Source organism: Protomyctophum bolini (genome assembly GCF_963924005.1).
Source record: "Protomyctophum bolini genome assembly, chromosome: 19".
In the NCBI taxonomy this organism is placed as follows: Eukaryota; Metazoa; Chordata; class Actinopteri; order Myctophiformes; family Myctophidae; genus Protomyctophum; species Protomyctophum bolini.
Genome location: NC_137880.1, coordinates 35,432,247 through 35,449,465, shown reverse-complemented (window position 1 = coordinate 35,449,465; position 17,219 = coordinate 35,432,247). Strand labels below are relative to the sequence as shown.

General features: G+C 47.3%; 2 protein-coding genes across 5 annotated transcripts in view; both read left to right on the top strand.

Moving 5' to 3' along the window:
• LOC308334301 (estrogen receptor beta-like) overlaps positions 1–17,219 on the top strand; it is a 272,603-nt gene that overhangs the window by 207,518 nt on the left and 47,866 nt on the right. The window lies entirely within an intron of this gene.
• jag2b (jagged canonical Notch ligand 2b) overlaps positions 1–17,219 on the top strand; it is a 78,050-nt gene that overhangs the window by 55,116 nt on the left and 5,715 nt on the right. For 2 of the 4 annotated variants that reach the window (XM_080791202.1, XM_080791203.1), the window contains exons 10-24: positions 1,345–1,458; positions 2,434–2,480; positions 3,458–3,631; positions 6,768–6,930; positions 7,310–7,477; positions 8,466–8,579; positions 8,936–9,049; positions 9,695–9,808; positions 10,652–10,768; positions 11,907–11,934; positions 13,142–13,227; positions 14,490–14,603; positions 15,007–15,122; positions 16,033–16,290; positions 17,032–17,163. In XM_080791202.1, the coding sequence (XP_080647328.1) occupies positions 1,345–1,458; positions 2,434–2,480; positions 3,458–3,631; positions 6,768–6,930; positions 7,310–7,477; positions 8,466–8,579; positions 8,936–9,049; positions 9,695–9,808; positions 10,652–10,768; positions 11,907–11,934; positions 13,142–13,227; positions 14,490–14,603; positions 15,007–15,122; positions 16,033–16,290; positions 17,032–17,163 (1,859 nt within the window). The remainder of the gene's footprint in view (positions 1–1,344; positions 1,459–2,433; positions 2,481–3,457; positions 3,632–6,767; positions 6,931–7,309; positions 7,478–8,465; positions 8,580–8,935; positions 9,050–9,694; positions 9,809–10,651; positions 10,769–11,906; positions 11,935–13,141; positions 13,228–14,489; positions 14,604–15,006; positions 15,123–16,032; positions 16,291–17,031; positions 17,164–17,219) is intronic. The other 2 variants (XM_080791204.1, XM_080791205.1) reach the window with 1 other exon arrangement.

Below are 17,219 nucleotides of genomic sequence, written 5' to 3'. Positions count from 1 at the left end.
GGTGTTTTACAGACGTGGAAGAAGGGGCAGTGTGGATATAATGGGGGGTGTTTTACAGACGTGGAAGAAGGGGCAGTGTGGATATAATGGGGGGTGTTTTACAGACGTTGAAGAAGGGGCAGTGTGGATATAATGGGTGGTGTTTTGCAGACATGGAAGAAGGGGCAGTGTGGATATAATGGGGGGTGTTTTGCAGACGTGGAAGGGGCAGTGTGGATATAATGGGGGGTGTTTTACAGACGTGGAAGAAGGGGCAGTGTGGATATAATGGAGGGTGTTTTGCAGACGTGGAAGAAGGGGCAGTGTGGATATAATGGGGGGTGTTTTACAGACGTGGAAGAAGGGGCAGTGTGGATATAATGGGGGGTGTTTTACAGACGTGGAAGAAGGGGCAGTGTGGATATAATGGGGGGTGTTTTACAGACGTTGAAGAAGGGGCAGTGTGGATATAATGGGTGGTGTTTTGCAGACATGGAAGAAGGGGCAGTGTGGATATAATGGGGGGTGTTTTGCAGACGTGGAAGGGGCAGTGTGTCACCTGTGGTTTCTTGACTGGATTGACCAATCACACGGTGGACCTAGTGGCTGCATTACTGCCAACATTAGGCTGTGAAAAAGAGGGACCGTTTCTGGCGTCTCAGCAAATGAACTACTCTCAACGCGGTGTGTGTGTGTGTGTGTGTGTGTGTGTGTGTGTGGCTTGAACGAGCAAAGTGACAGTGGTGCACGTCATGCAGAGTGCACGGCATATCCCACACAGAAACTGAGAATCGGCCGTTTGATTTGTGACACTTGTGACCTTTATGTCCTGCATAAGAGTGTTGTGTCCCGGTCGGATTCTCTCAGCTCTCATTGGATTGTCTTCTCAAGCTAAGATCGCTATGTTGAACGTCGATGTTTCTGATTATGTAAAAAAATGGTTCGTGTTGAGGCCATCGGCTGCTTAGCGAGGGCACCTGCTGGCCTGGGCAGCTCGCTTGAGGGCACGCTTCACAAGTTGATAAGAACTCACTGTCCCGTCCTGCTGAACCAAAGCTCATCCTGGTGGAACACCTAGTTGTTTTGTGAGTCCCAGGTGTGTTTCCTCACTTTTATTTTAGAGCTCTCTGAGCAATCTTTACTGAAACACAAAGTGAGAGCTCACAAACGGAACCGGGAAGGTGGGCCCGTAACATTCCTGCCGTTGGCAATGAGATGATGTCTTTCGGGACAAAACGTGACTGTCCCTGTTGGTGTTTTGATGGTTGGCCGTCCAAAGATGTGAGCCTTAAATTCCCTTCTCTTTGTCTTTCCACTCTTCCTCATTTTGATGGACTGGGTGTCCTCCTCCTCCTGCCTTCACAGATGCGAATGAGTGCGCTGGGAAGCCCTGTGTGAATGCGTACTCGTGCAAAAATCTGATTGGCGGATATCACTGCGACTGTTTTCGAGGATGGGCCGGACAAAACTGTGACATCAGTCAGTATTTCCTCCTACTCGATGTCACTTACGACTTTTTCCAACTTTTCACCCCCGGGCCCCTCCCCTCCCCGCCACACCCCAAACGTCTCTCTCTCTGTTGGTGTCCTGGCTGCTTCTAGCCGTCAAACTCATAGACGTATATAAAGGCTAGATGGCTCAAGGCGGAGTCTCTGACGTAGTTCACCCAGCGGCCATCTTGCTGAGGTGCTACGGTTCAGTATGTTCTATGGCAGCTCAAACTAAAATACTCATGAAATCACTCAAATCTTGACGGATTTTCAAATGGGTTGGTTTATTACAATCATTTATATGAACGTCATATAAAAGCATATGAGTATGCGGACGTCTCTGATGTTTATAACAAACCAAACCGTTTGTAGTACATGCCCCATAGACTCAATGCTATGCTGCACCCCAGTAAGATGGCCGCCACCAGAGCCATAGAGTAAGACAGAGTTACGACAACTGCGTTCACTTCATGGGGCCATGCAGGCTCTTCTACATAGACGGAATGCATTGGAGTCTATATATGGGCTCTCCGCGCGAGTTCTGCCTCCATCGATGTCGTAACTCTGTCTTAACTCTATGGCTCTGGGCCGCCATGTAGCGACGTCGCTCTCCTATTGGCCAGCGGTGTGGGTGAGCCATCTAGCCTTATATATCTATGGTCACTCTCCTCCCTGACTGACACCAGGCCTAGTAACCGTTTCCCAGTCTGACCTCTGTACTCACCCATATGCCCATGTGGGCTAACATGCATGCACGGCTCTCCTCCGCCACTCTCCGGGAGTTTAGCTGAGCCTGACTTAAGGCTTAAAAACAATTCTAACCCCACCTTTCTTTAACTTGACCTGCATGTCACACAGCATCCTATACCCGGTCAGCATACGGAGTCCTTAGGAAATGGCTCAGAGCTGCTCCCATGCTTGGTCATGGTCATTCTTTACTTGACCACCGTCGCTTTCATTTCAGATGTCAACAGCTGCCGTGGCCAGTGTCAGAATGGAGGCACATGTAAGGTATGATCACATCATTATGTGTATATTTATATGCATAATATCAAAGGAGAATTCCGGACTAGACTTTTATTTTAAGTATTACCGGAAGAAGAAGAAAAAAAACATTTATCAGGCACGCTATGGCCTTAAGCAGGTAGGCGGAGGGCGGGAACCCCTTTTGGTATCTTACCCCCTCAGGCCGGGCACCCATATTGGGGTTCTGTACAGTATGTACAGTATTCAAAAATGTAATTTTTTTGATGCTGCTATATAAATATTTGAAGTTTTTCAGAAACCTTAGGTCAGGATTTAGAGGCGTTTTTAGAATCGGCCTTAGGCCTAAATGGGTTGGTATAGGCGGAGGGCGGGAACCCCTTTTGGTGTTGGCATTATGTTGTGTTTTAGCTATTGGAAAAATAGCTGATCTACAAGCTTGTAGCGCGCCACCGAGCGGCGCGCTACGAGCTTGTAGGTCTGCGACTGACATAGTAAACATAGCTTTTTCAGAAAACTGTCAGGATGTAGAAGACATTTTTAGAATCTGATCTCTGGTCAGAATGGGTTAATGCCTTCCTGCTCAGGGCAGAAGCCACAGAGGGACGACATTCTGTACCCACATGTTCAATTCATGTACTACAGATGTAACTTTACTTACTTTACTACAGATGTAACTTTACTTACTTTACTACAGATCTAAACGAGACCAAAACATTTGAGTAATCTAAATAAGCCGTTCAGCGTGCACGCCACGGTCGGAGTCTTTTTTTTTTTAACTGATAATTTTACGGTAAGGAAACAGCTAGTCCGGAATTCTCCTTTTTTTTTTTTTTTTTTAATAATATGGTGATTCCATACTTTCAGATTTTTACGGGAGAAGTTGGGTAGTGTTTGGGTTCCCTTTCTCACTCGCACTCCGTTTCCCTCCCTCTCTCTCTCTCTCTCTCTCTCCCTCCCCCCCCTCCCCCCCTACCCCTTTCTCTCTGTTCTTCCCTCCCCAGGAGGGCCCGAGGGGCCACCATTGCCACTGTCCCGCCGGCTTCGCGGGCACCCGCTGTGAGATCCAGCGGAACAAGTGTGACAGCGGGCCGTGCCAGAACGGCGGCCGCTGCCACGCCGTGCTGGGCGGCTTTGTGTGCGAATGCGGGCCGGAGTTCTCCGGGGAACTCTGTGAGGTCAGTAGGAACGTTCGTCAACTGGGCCCCCGATAACTGGGATAGTCGTCATGGTCCAGTCAGTCATGGACCATGACGGTAATCCCCCTGCTTCTCAGAGTTGGGGGGCCATGAGGTTTACCTCGTGGCCCCCCAACTCGAGACAGAAATGTCCCCTATCTGATACTGTGAAGAGAAGAGAGTCCGCACACAGGTTTGCTCCAAGGTGTTTGCTTTTTATTCAAAACACCATAAATATGACACAACGTTTCGGCCGTGAACGGCCTTCATCAGGTGAACTCACCTTGGAGCAAACCTGTGTGCGGACTCTCTTCTCTTCACTGTATGTACCTTAGTCCAGCACCAGACAGGAACTGGATGTGCACTAGCCACCTACCTTTTTATACCCTATCTGATACTCCCTGCTCATATTGTAAATTGTAGGAAATCTTGCAAGCGCAACACGTGTTGAATCGTAATGCGTTTGTTTTGTGGTTGCAGATTGAGATTTTTGAAAAGGTTTTGGAAAAAAGTTCCTGGTTAAGAGGACACCAATCTGGCAACCCATTAGGCAAAAAAAAAAAAAGAATTGCCTCTGGGGTGCACCGCCCAGTTCCACCTGTAGAGGCCGCATGTCTGCCTGCTCGCTCTCCTTCGGCCCTCCTCTTCCGGTGTCTTTTGTTTTCGTTCCTACTAACCACAAACTCTGCTCAGTTCCAAATGGGAGTTGCCGACAGATTTAGCTGCGGAGCTCTGAATCTGTCTTGAGAGATTAAGAGAATGTATCTTGTCATGAGATGATTGAGAATTGACCTCACTGGCTTCTTTTTTTCATTCCTTTTTTTTAACCCATTCTGAACGGGAACCCATTTTGGTGTTATAGCATCATGTTATGCTTTAGCTATTGAAAAATAGCAGATCTACAAGCTCATAGCGCGCCACCGAGTGGCGCGCTACGAGCTTGTAGGTCTGCTATTTTTGAAAAATCGAAGAACGACTGACATTTTTTATAATCTGATCTCAGGTCAGAATGGGTTTAATCAGACCAGTGTGTGTCCAGTGGAAACCTCGTATGAATCTGATCTCAGGTCAGAATGGGTTAAGTCGACATTTGACGCTAATGTGGGTTAGCAGTCAGGAAACTGACACTTCAGCACTTCTCTGGGGCCCTGAATGGAGGACATTGCTGGTAGGCAGCCAATCCTGATTTAGCATCTCCACTATAAATATGAGCTGCCTTGAATGAGACGATGCTGGAAGGATGCCTGCACAGAGTACACCACTCTGATGCCTGCTATGGGGGCACGGGGCACATTACTCCATTGTTTTTTTTTACTCTACATTTTTATCCCACGATTTTGTAACCCAGTTTTCTTTTTTCACCCAGTGCCAATTATCGAATGTAATCCTGGGCGCTACACTTCCTCTGCCAACCTGGGGGGGGGGGGGGGGGGGGGGGCAGCGGACTGACCTCATGCCTCCTTCTATGCATGAGGAGTCCAAGCTTCATCTTTTCACCTGACAGAGGGGAATTTCCCCGGCCGGACGTAGCGCGTGGAAGGGACACGTTATTTTCCGACCAGTTCCTTTCCCCTCCCATCAGGCGCCCCGGCTGGCCAGGGGGAGGTAGTTTTAGAGACCAGGATTACGGCATGTTTTTTGTGAGGGTACCTACCCTAGAGGACACGGGGAGAACATGCAAACTCCACACAGAAAGGCCCTATCGCCAACCCCCGCCTCGGGTATGGGCACTGATGACGCGGAGGAGGGAACACGCCGCCAGTGCCCACAGCGTCCCCAGCGGGAATCGAACCCAGGACCTTCTAGATGTGAGGCGACAGCACTACCAACTGTGCCACCGCGCCCCACCACAAAACCACTACGCTTTGACTGTTTTAATTTTTCTCTTTTGCTGCGCTGTTTTATTTATTTATTATTGGGGAATTTGATTTCCCTATAGGTTTAAATGAGGTTAAAATCGCAATTTAGTAGAGGTTTGGCCCTGATGTAACCCCAAATATTGGTAGGATATCTTCAATAGTTTCTCTGTCGAGACATCTTTGGTAGTTTCGATAGTTGATTAGAAATTTTCATTTAAAAATAGACTCCTCGTTGACTTTAATTTTAAACAAAGTCAAAGGGAAATTGCCGTGTTTTTATAGCAAAATTCCAATCTCGAAAATCACAAAATATGAATCGGGTTGACATACGGTAATAATGGCAGGCATCGACTCTTATGGGTCAAATTCGTACAGATGAGGAGGTCACTGCTAGTGGGCCGTTGTTGTTTAGCGAAGCTGTTGTGATTATCCTGACTCACGTCTGTTCAGCACTTAATGTTTAATATCCTACAACTGGATGTTTTATGTAGTGAAGCGTGTCGAAAGACCTGCAAGTTGAAACACAAGGCCTACAAGGCAAGATGTCTCCTGCTCTGTTAATGGTGTTGTTGTTGCTCTGATGGAACCAAGATTTATAGAAGTTGAGACACATGAGTTTCCATCACATGCAAACACTCAAGCGCACACACACACACACACACACACACAGTTTATTTTACTTCAAGTGGCGCGACCAGATCTATTTATGCTAGCCTGTTTAGCAGCTCGAATGGGCTCTGTTGAGGTGCTGTGTGTCTGTCTCTCTGTCTCTCTCTCTCTTCACCCATCTTGTTGCCCACCATCACTCTCGTCTTTAGTACCTTAAATGGCAGCGGGTGGAACCCGCAGTTTATGCACAGACTAGACTTCTGTTTACACAAATTGCAGCCTTTTTCTGCCCCAACCAACCTCTAATACATATGGAAATGGTGAAAGATGTCAGAGCACTGCATCCACTGACTTCTCTCACGATGGCACATTGTATTTAAACCACTTTCAACCTGGGCATGTCATTATGGGCCAAACATTAATCTTAAATGTTCAAACATAGGAAAACATAGAAACTCTACTACGAGGTCACTTTCCAACGCGTTGTGAGCTTGTAGAGTGGCTATTTATGTGTGTGCGACGCGTCATATGGCAAAGTATGAAATGGGGCTTAAGTGGTTAAGTCTTATCTCCCCAGTGCCGTTTTTAAACACTTGGATATTTGCCATGGATGTTTCAACATGATGAAGTGAACACCAAATGGCTGTCTCCTCCTCCCTTTTCCACAGGTCCCAGCTTGGTCTCCATCAGACGCATGTGATCCAAACCCGTGTGAGAACGAGGCCAAATGCCACAGCATGGCCCAGGACTTCTACTGCGCCTGTCCTGAAGGCTACGAGGGCAAGACCTGTGGCCAGCTCAAAGACCACTGTCGCACCCCTCCCTGCCAAGGTAGTCTATCCATATTGATTATTGTGAATTTGTGATACAAGACTAGATATCAACTAGGATGAGTGTTGTCTTTTCCTGTTTCAAGTCACTTCACTTACACTGTACATTAAAAAAATAGAGGAAATGGCTAATCTGCAAGGTCACAACATGTCACCTTGCTGATGCTTAGTGAGCTTGTAGATCTACAATACATAATAATCACAATACTGATGACATCTAGGTATTTGGTGAAAGATATTTGTGATATTTGATTTTGGCCATCACAGTAGCAACTGTATAGAACTCCCATTTGGACCCTGTGTGTGTGTGCGCGGAGTGTGCGCCACTTTGTGCACCGAGCTTTGAAGTCTGAATGTCGTGTTTCCGTTCCTCCGCACAGTGATTGACAGCTGCACCATTGCCATCGCGACCAACGCCTCGGGCGCCGACGACGTGCGGCACATCTCCTCCAACGTGTGTGGTCCGCGAGGTCGCTGCATCAGCCAGCCGGCGGGCAACTTCACCTGCGTGTGCGATCCAGGGTTCAGCGGCACCTACTGCCATGAGAGTAAGTCCATATATACACTCTGATCACAGGAATACTGGACTACTCGCCCCGGTGCTTGAATTTTCCCCAGTGAGGGGGATAAATTTGTAATATGCTATTGGCTGTTTGTATTCTTTTTGGAAAAATATACAAAGATACTGCTGTGGAAAGGCTATATTATTTGACTTATATTGAACCTATAAACAATTTAGTATTATTTAGTATATGTAAGGTTTTGCCCCCTCAAATGGTACCTCGTCAGATAATCCCCACATATCCTACAACAACTTCTGTGAACAGTCTTCACTGTAGTAGCTTTTCATAAATTATATTTGTACTTTGGCTGTTCTGCTGTCATGAAAGTTTATAGTTAGAGAAATTCAAAGTCCAGCTGTCTGCTGTCCAGCCTCTCCCACCCCTCACTGGGGAAAATTCTGGGAGGAAAACAGAAACGGGGCGAGTAGTCTTGTTACCGATCACAGCATGTGGTGTGAAAACATTGTTTCTGCCACTCATTTATACATGCAGTTACAGTAGCCAGTGGCTACTATCCACTATTCTCCATATGCAGAGTACCGTGGCCATCTTACCATATAAGTTAATGGCAAAGGTGCTACCTATAGGTGCAACTTCCAATGGCAGCCCCATTCATCCAAACAGAAAAGTCCCTATCTGATTGTATTAAACAACGTCAAACTCACCAACATTGCAGCTTTGTTTCATAAAAAGTGTTTGTTTCATTAAAGTCCACTGTAGACATGTTACGAGCTACTTTGTGTCCCGGAGTTTGGAAGTGCTCGTGTGTACCACCTGTTAATAATTGGCACATAATGCAGGAGGCAGCAGGACGTTACTTTACTGAAAACGAGTGCTTTTCCAAACTCTGATGGAAACATGGCCACGGTCTGCAAATGGACAATGAGTTCCTAGACGTACAGTAAACATTTCGGCCAGTAGTCGATGCTCTTTTATCTAACTAACCTTCTTCATCGAACCTTTTTTTTTGTAGATGTCAACGATTGTGTTGGCAAGCCGTGTCGGAACGGTGGAACCTGCATCGACGGAGTCAACTCCTTTCAGTGCTTCTGTCCCGATGGCTGGGAGGGCAGACTCTGTGACCTCAGTGAGATCCTTTTCCTTTTCCTCTCCTTCCTCTGTCCTTTTCCTATCTCGCGCCACAAATAACATGAAGGGTTCATTTTTAGTTTGTTGACAAAATCAACAGTACATTTTAGTCATAGTTTTAGTCATCGTGGCTTAGTTTGTATATAGTTTTTGTCAGTGAAATAAGGTAGTCGACAAAACATTTTTCGTCGTCGTATTAGTCGACTGGAACTAATACTAAAGTAGCCCAAGGGCTACTTTCTTACATAATTGTTGGCATTTGAGAGTTTGGCTCATGGAACATGGAACGAATGCCAAGGACATAGAAAACACCAACCTAACCCTCCCTCCCTCCCTCCATCCCTCCATCCTCAGACGTCAACGAGTGCAGGAGGAACCCGTGTAAGAACAGTGGACGATGTGTGGACCTGGTCAACGACTTCTACTGCGAGTGTGCAGACAACTGGAAGGGCAAGACCTGTCACTCCCGTGAGTTCTGTCAAGCTGTGTGTGTGTGTGTGTGTGTGTGTGTGTGTGTGTGTGTGTGAGGGCTATTCAACTACTCGATTAGTAAATCCACTAGTTGACCTTGTTGGGACTAGTTGATAAGAAAGAGGGAAAAAAAGTTTTCCAGTTTTTCTTTTTTTTCTCTCTCTCTCTCGTTTTTGTAGGCCTTAATTAAGATCAGCTATAAACCCATTTTGGGGCGGGAACCCCTTTTGGTGTTTCAAGCATTCTTTTATACTTTAGCTATTTTTGAAAAATCGTAAAAATGTGGCGCAAATATTTGAATATATATTCTTTCAAAGTGAATGTTTTTAACTCTGGTCTAAATGGGTTAAGCAATTAATCGACTATTCAACTAGTCGACTAGTAAATTCACTAGTTGACCTTGTTGGGACTAGTTGATAAGAAAGAGAGAGTTCTTTTCGTTTTTGTAGGCCTCAAGATCAGCTAGAATCTAGCTGCTAGATTATAGTTATAGTCACCAATGTACAGTTTTTAAATTGTTGTAAGAGAGAGCCAGCTGTGTTCATAACTCTGAGTGTGTTGCTGTATGTGCTACTGTAACTGTAACTGTGGTATGTGCTACTGTAACTGTAACTGTGGTATGTGCTACTGTACCCCGTCCAGGTGAGAGCCAGTGTGACGGCACCACGTGCAGTAACGGAGGGACCTGCTATGACCACGGCGACGCGTTCCGCTGCGCCTGCCCCCCGGGCTGGGGAGGCTCCACCTGCAACACGGGTGAGGGGCCGAGGGCCAGGCTGAATTCATGTCGTTGTGGATGTGGTGGTGTAAGGCCCGAGGGCCAGGCTGAATTCATGTCGTTGTGGATGTGGTGGTGGTGTTGTTGTGTTGTGTGTACCTTCAGTGGTGGACACTGTACTCAAGAGGCAGCGGTGGCCGAACGGTTTGCGGAGCGGTCTTGCTATCGGAAGGTCGCTAGTTCGTATCCCCGGACCGGCACGTTAAAATTACCACCGCTGAAGTGCCCTTTATGGACAAGGCATTGAACCCCCTACCATGAAATGTTCTATGAGCAGGGCCTGGCTGTAAACAAGTTCTTGAGCTTAGTCCAGTTACCCTGGGTAAACATAGTAACTTTTCTTTCCTTTCCTCAACTCTCCCAAGTACTGGAGTCAAAATAATAGATGCTCTTGATCAAATATTTCTCAACTACAACTACTCAAACTTGTACTTGGACGTGTTGTGAGCTTAATTTGTGCTATTTTAGTGGTTTTAGTCGTTAGTTCATAATCTACTTTTTAATCCAATTTGTAGTGGAGTCAAAAGTACAATATCCGCCTTTGAAATGTAGTGGATCCAGTATTGGTATCCAAAAATACTAATTACAAGTACACTAGGGGAAATTAACTTTGTTACTGTCCAGTGTCCACCACTGTGGTTATTTTGGTATTGATAAAAAAAATATATAGGCCTATATATTTGTTTTCTTCTGGTTTTCATTTTTGATTAAAAAAAATAAATGCACAACTTGCATAGTTAGAACATATTAAATTTGTGTTTTTGTTCCCGCCCTAATCTATCTCAATATCTGACTCATCTCCTTCAACGCTCTCTCTGCAGCCAAAAACAGCACATGTGCCTCCAGCCCTTGTTCCAACGGGGGCACGTGTGTGGGCGGAGGAGACACCTTCACCTGCATCTGCAAAGAGGGCTGGGAGGGCCCCACCTGCAGCCAAAGTATGACTCACCTCACTCTGTCCAATGTTGTAGTCCCCACCTGCAGCCAAAGTATGACTCACCTCACTCTGTCCAATGTTGTAGTCCCCACCTGCAGCCAAAGTATGACTCACCTCACTCTGTCCAATGTTGTAGTCCCCACCTGCAGCCAAAGTATGACTCACCTCACTCTGTGCTGCAGATACACTCATAGAGAAGGCCCGCAGCCAGAGCAGATTTTGACACTGAGAATGGTCTTCCTTCAAATATAGCCTGAATTTTATTATTGATGTACAATGGGCACTCTGACAATGGGTACAACAGGTATTGCATAACCAGAGGGGCGTATATATGTTCCCAGTGGACACCGTTCTCAACGGGCATCAGCCTAGTTAACGATAACTAGTCCTGCTGGTCACTAGGTTCATAACATTGGAGTAGCACAACTGTCTTAAGTCAGGGGTTTTCAACTGATTGTGTACAAGGGTCGACCACCCTGACTTGGTATCAACCTTGTGGATATGGGCTAAGATTAGTGCTTTTTTGCATCCCATGTGTATACATACATCCAACCGTTTCTCAACCAATGGTCCATTGATGACTACTAATCATTTTCTAATAATAATGACACAATCCGGTGCACTTCCCGCTCTTGAGATTCTAACTCCCTTCTTCTGTTGAATTTCTTGCCCTCCGACTTGTCAGTAAATTACTACAGTACAGTCATCATACATGTAGGTCACCAGGTCATTCAGTTCACTGTTGGAACGGGGGGGGGGGGGGGGGATCAACAAATGCTACATTACTAAATGCATGGTCAGGCCAGGGACCACACGCGACACCTTCACAGACCACCGGTGGTCCACGGACCACCTGTTGAAAAACCCCCTGGTCCAAGTGAACGTTCACTTGAAGCTTTCCTGTCATACTGTAATAATGAAGCTGTTTGGGGACATCATAGGAATGATATTGTAACGGTAGACTATAGAATTCATAATAATACGATGGTGTAATGGAATTCATATTGTGATGGGATCATAGCAATTATATTGTACGGATGCCATAAGATTCATATTGTTGTGGTGCCAGTAGGAATTTACGTTGAAATATTGTGAGAAGCCAACGCATAATTTACATTTCCCTCCCATTCTACCCACAGATATCAACGACTGCAACCCTCACCCATGGTATGTATGTTTATGTTTATGTTTATGTATTTGGTTAAAATGGGTGGGGTTTAAAAAAAGGCAAAAGCTTGCTCTGGTGCACTGGCCTAAAAGTGGGTCCTTAAAAACTGCTAAAACGTCTGAAATGTATGTATGTAGGTGGGTATGTATGTATGTGTGTAGTATTTTAAGAGGGGGGGCTTTTTAGTAAAAAGCCCAGCCCATAAAACCTTCATATATTTAAAACAAATCCAAAATAAGGTTACCAGTGAAGGGCAAAATGCCTATTCACTGGGGACTATGCAAGGCAGAGGCGTCCACCCCCCTGAGTCCAAGTTAAGCTAGACCGCATACCTAAATGTTTATGTTTATGTATGTTCAGCATTCACATGAAACTCTCCCACTCCCTCACGCTCTGAACCCACCCAAAAAACACCCGGTCTGTTCTCTCCAAGAACCCAGCCAACAGTGGGAAACATCTGCTTACTCTATATTATGCAATGCATTTCTATGAGAAAACAAGCTTTATTTTTCTCCCCACGACCACCAGAATGGGGAATACATATTTTGCGTCCATACGCAGTGCACCACGCAGCCAGTGAGAAGAACGGTTACGTGAGAGTGGGTGTGCGTGGAGGGGTGGGGATTATAGGAGCATGTTGGTGTGAGTGACGAGCTGGTAAAACCAGTGGAAGATGTCCTTTTAAATCAAGCCTCAAAGGGACATCGCTTGGGACGAGGTGTGTGTGTGTGTGTGTTGGGGGGGGGGGGGGAGGAGTTGGACGTTGAATGGGGCAGGAGGGTGGGAGTTGTTGGGGAGTTGGAGAGACGACGGGACGACAATGAGATCCCCCTGGACACAAGAGACCCCTCTTGCCCCCATGGAGGGGAGGCAGGGGGGGGGGGGGCTCGTCCATTCTTCCCCCTGGGGGTGGGGTGAGGGGGGCGGGTGGGGGGGAGGGCAGCGCCTTTGAGGAGGGATGGGATGGAGGGATGATGAGGGGAGGGGAGGGGACCGGACACGCCTATTAGCATGTGAAAGGTGGGGGGGGGGGGGGGGGGCTGTATTGATGAATTGAATTGAGCCTTGTGACCCCCCCCCCCCCCCCATACATACCGTGCTTTGTTGCAGCTGGATAGGATACGGCCCTATATCTAATGGTTTCTCTCTCTTTCTGCGTTCCTCCTTCCTTCCTTCCTTCCTTCCTTCCTGTTTCCTCCTCCCCAGCTACAACGGAGGTATCTGCGTGGACGGAATCAACTGGTTCCGCTGCGAGTGTGCGCCAGGATTCGCCGGACCCGACTGCCGCATCAGTGAGTGACGTCGTTGTTATTATTATTATTATAGCTGAGGATAAATTGCAGTTTCTTTTGGATGGATCTGCTGCTGCTGCGACTCTCAAAACAACGGCCACAAATGAGGATCCTCCAATCGGGACGTTGGCATAACCCTGTGGGGTGTGCAGGGGGAGGGATGGAGGGATGGAGGGAGGGAGGGAGGGAGGGAGGGATGGAGGGATGGAGGGATGGAGGGAGGGATGAATGGAGGACGGAAGGAAGAGGGGAGTGGCACACCTCGACACCTAAATGTCAGGCCAGGACAACCCCTCCTCGACCCCCCCCCCCACACCCCACACTTTTTCCAGTCCTTTAACCCCCAAGGGGTCAGAGGTGGTCCCTCCTCCGCCATACTCTCACACAGTGCACACACAAGAAGACAAATTACCCAGTGACCCCGAAATTCCTCCCCTCTCCTAGGCTCCTAGTCTTTGTGTTGTCCAGGGGGGGCCAGTGGTCACCTTTGTCGAGGCTTTGAATATATATATATATATTTTTTTAGTTTTTCTCACACACACACGGACGGCTATACTACCGTGTTTGCATCTTGTTGTGAAATCCAGGCGACAAAAGGCCTTAGTCAGACCGGTGTGTGTCCAGTGGAAACCTCGTATGAATCTGATCTCAGGTCAGAATGGGTTAGAAGAGCACATCTGTATGCACGCGGGTCATGACGGACGGCATAATGATGCCCCTTTTCCCTCGAGGAGCCCGTGAGACTCAAGCCGGCGCTGCCAAAGGTGCTTGTGAAAGATATTAACGTGCTGGTGCACGCGTGCACTTTGGACACGGCGGGCAAAGAATTGACCTAACAATCTTTTCTTTTTTTTTGGGGTGGGGGGGGGGGGGGTCTAATTTTAGAGTTCAGGGACACTAATCTTGTTATTTATCGTGACAGTCCTTCCTCATGTGACCTGCAGCTAATCTGATAATGATAGCGGCAACTGTATAACCCATTCTGTACGGGAACCCGTTTTGGTGTTGGCATCATGTTATGCTTTAGCTATTTAAAAATAGCAGATCTACAAGCTCATAGCGCGCCACCGAGTGGCGCGCTACGAGCTTGTAGGTCTGCTATTTTTGAAAAATCGAAGAACGACTGTGACATTTTTAGAATCTGATCTCAGGTAAGAATGGGTTAATCAGACCAGTGTGTGTCCCGTGGAAACCTCGTATGAATCTGATCTCAGGTCAGAATGGGATAATGAGTGACACACCCTCCTCTTTCTGTTTCTCAGACATCAACGAGTGTCAGTCTTCGCCGTGCGCCTACGGCGCCACCTGCGTGGACGAGATCAACGGCTTCCACTGCGTGTGTCCGCTCGGGAGAACGGGCCTCCGATGCCAAGAGTGTAAATAATAATCCACGTCTTCTGTGATTTGGACCGCCTCGTTGATTTGATTTGATTGATTGATTGATTCATGCGTGCGTGCATGTGTTCGCCCATTCTTCCCCCTGAATGGCGGCGGTGGCTCAGGGGTAGAGTGCCTGGATGGGAACCGCAAGGTTGCCAGTTCGAACCCTGTGGGCTCCTCCCCCAGAGTTACTGTCGAAGTGTCCTTGAGCAAGACAACTGAACCCCTAATTGCTCCCGATGTGCTGGTTGGTGCCTTGCATGGTTTCCGCTGCCATCGGTGTATGAATGTGGTGAATGTAATGCACAATCTATGTAAAGCGCCTTGGATAAAGGCGCTATATAAATGCACCATTTACCATTTACCATTCATTCATTCATTGCGTTCCTTGTTGTGCAGTCATAGGCATTGGGAAGCCCTGCTACCACAACGGGCTGCAGTTCCCCCACGGGAGCCACTGGGAGGAGGAATGCAACAGCTGTCACTGTGGCAACGGCAAAGTCAACTGTACAAAGGTATATAATATCACGCACGCTGCTCCCAAATTAACTCCTCTTCATGTCGTCGCCATCGCGGGTTTTTTTTTTTTTTTTGCGCGTGTTTGTCCAAAACCTTTCAACTTTTCAGAAAACCTGATTGATGATCAATAAAATCCAGCGAATTTGGAACCAGTTCAGAGTGTTTTTCCACTTGAAAACAAATTGGTTCAGAAGCCCTAAAAGTATGTTTACGCCGGTTCGGTGGTGGTGGTGCCAAGGTTCCAAGAATATAAAAACAGAACGGGTTCTAGAACCTAGAGTTCGCTTGGTGGGGGAAAAGGGGACACAGTGTAGTTGCAACAAACGTACTTAAACCCTGTACTGTACTTCAATAACCCGGAGTCCCTCAGAGGTCCGTACTAGTTCCACTCTATTCCAAACTGTCTAATGCAGGGGTGCCCAAAAGGTAGATTGCGATCTACCAGTAGATCACAAAGGCTGTGCAGGACAGGTAGATCACATGACATGCCCCTAAAGAATATTACATTTAAATATAAAAACAATTTTTGGCATCTGCCACTTGAATTAAGTTGACTTGATTGATTGACGGACATAAAAGAGTGCCTGTCAGCTCAAACCCATAATGCAATACTTTGTTTTCAAGAGTGTTGCTGTGCACAAAATGTCGGTAGGCCTACAGTACAGTATATTACAAATGAAATGCAAAAAAAAAACGACCTATTCCATTTCTCCCCTTTTCCCATTCCAAGTGCTTTTGTCTTAAATGTAATGCCAGCGCCAGCGCTATTCCAAAGCCATTGTCAGCAATGGTATTATAATGTTTTCAGTGAGTAGATCTTGTTGAGCTGTTCATTTTTGAAAGTAGCTCTCAGAGCGGGCACCCCCCCTGAGTCTAATGCCTCTGTTCCCGTTTGACTCCTGTCAGGTGGTGTGTGGACGTCGTCCCTGCCTGCTCCAGAGCTCAGGCCAGGAGCGTCCTAGACAGCTGTGTCCGGCCGGGCGGGAGTGTGTGGAGCACAGCTACCTCACCTGCTTCTCCCCGCCATGCCAGCAGTGGGGCGTGTGCGCCGTCCTGGGACCCCCGCCTCCGCAAGTGCCCACCAAATGCCAGCCCAACAGTGGGCACCTGGACAACAGCTGTGCCCGCATAACGCTGATCTTCAACAAGGATAAAGTACCAGCAGTGAGTACTGGCTGGCTGTTGACTAATTATTTGTAATTATTATAATACCGTTATTGTAAAACTTGGAACATGTTTGCCCCCTACGGGCGGCGGTGGCTCAGGTAGAGTGGCTGGATGGTAAGGTAACCGCAAGGTTCCCAGTTCGAACCCTGTGGGCTCCCCCAGAGTTGGTGTCGAAGTGTCCTTGAGCAAGACACTGATCTACTACACTGCCATTGCATGGTTTCTGCCGCCTTCGGTGTGTGAATGTGTGTGTGTGTGTGTGAATGGGTGACTGTGCAAATCTATGTAAAGTGCCTTGGATAATGGCGCTATATAAATGCATAAAATAACAGATCTACAAGCTCAAAAGGCATCACACTGCCACGTGCTTGTTGCGAACGCAGTGAGCACTAACTATGAGACCTAGCAGATCATGTCTGTCTGTCTGTCTGTCTGTCTGTCTGTCCCGCTGTTACACCACCTGCCCGCCACCAGAGGGCGCAGCTGTATCACACACAAAACACACACACACACACACCTTAACTTTAAAAAAAATCTTAAAAAACCCCAAATATGTACAAGCTGCGTTCGCTTCCCGCGTCTTACTTGTACTGTAGATCGCCTATTTTCTGTTGGGTCAGTCAGTAATGTGGTGGTTCTGTTGGGTCAGTCATTAATGTGGTGGTTCCGTTGGGTCAGTCAGTAATGTGGTGGTTATGTTGGGTCAGTCAGTAATGTGCTGTCTGTGTGTCTCCTCAGGGAACAACAGTGGAGAGCGTCTGCTCAGAGCTGAGGTATCTACCCGACACCCGGGCCGTGGCGAAGGACCGCTCCCTGCTGCTACTCTGCGACCTCTCTCATTCCAACCGGGACGCGGTAGAGGTGGCCATAGTAAGTCTATGCCTTCTAATCGGGCACTTCATCTTTCAACATCGTTTTGCTGGAGG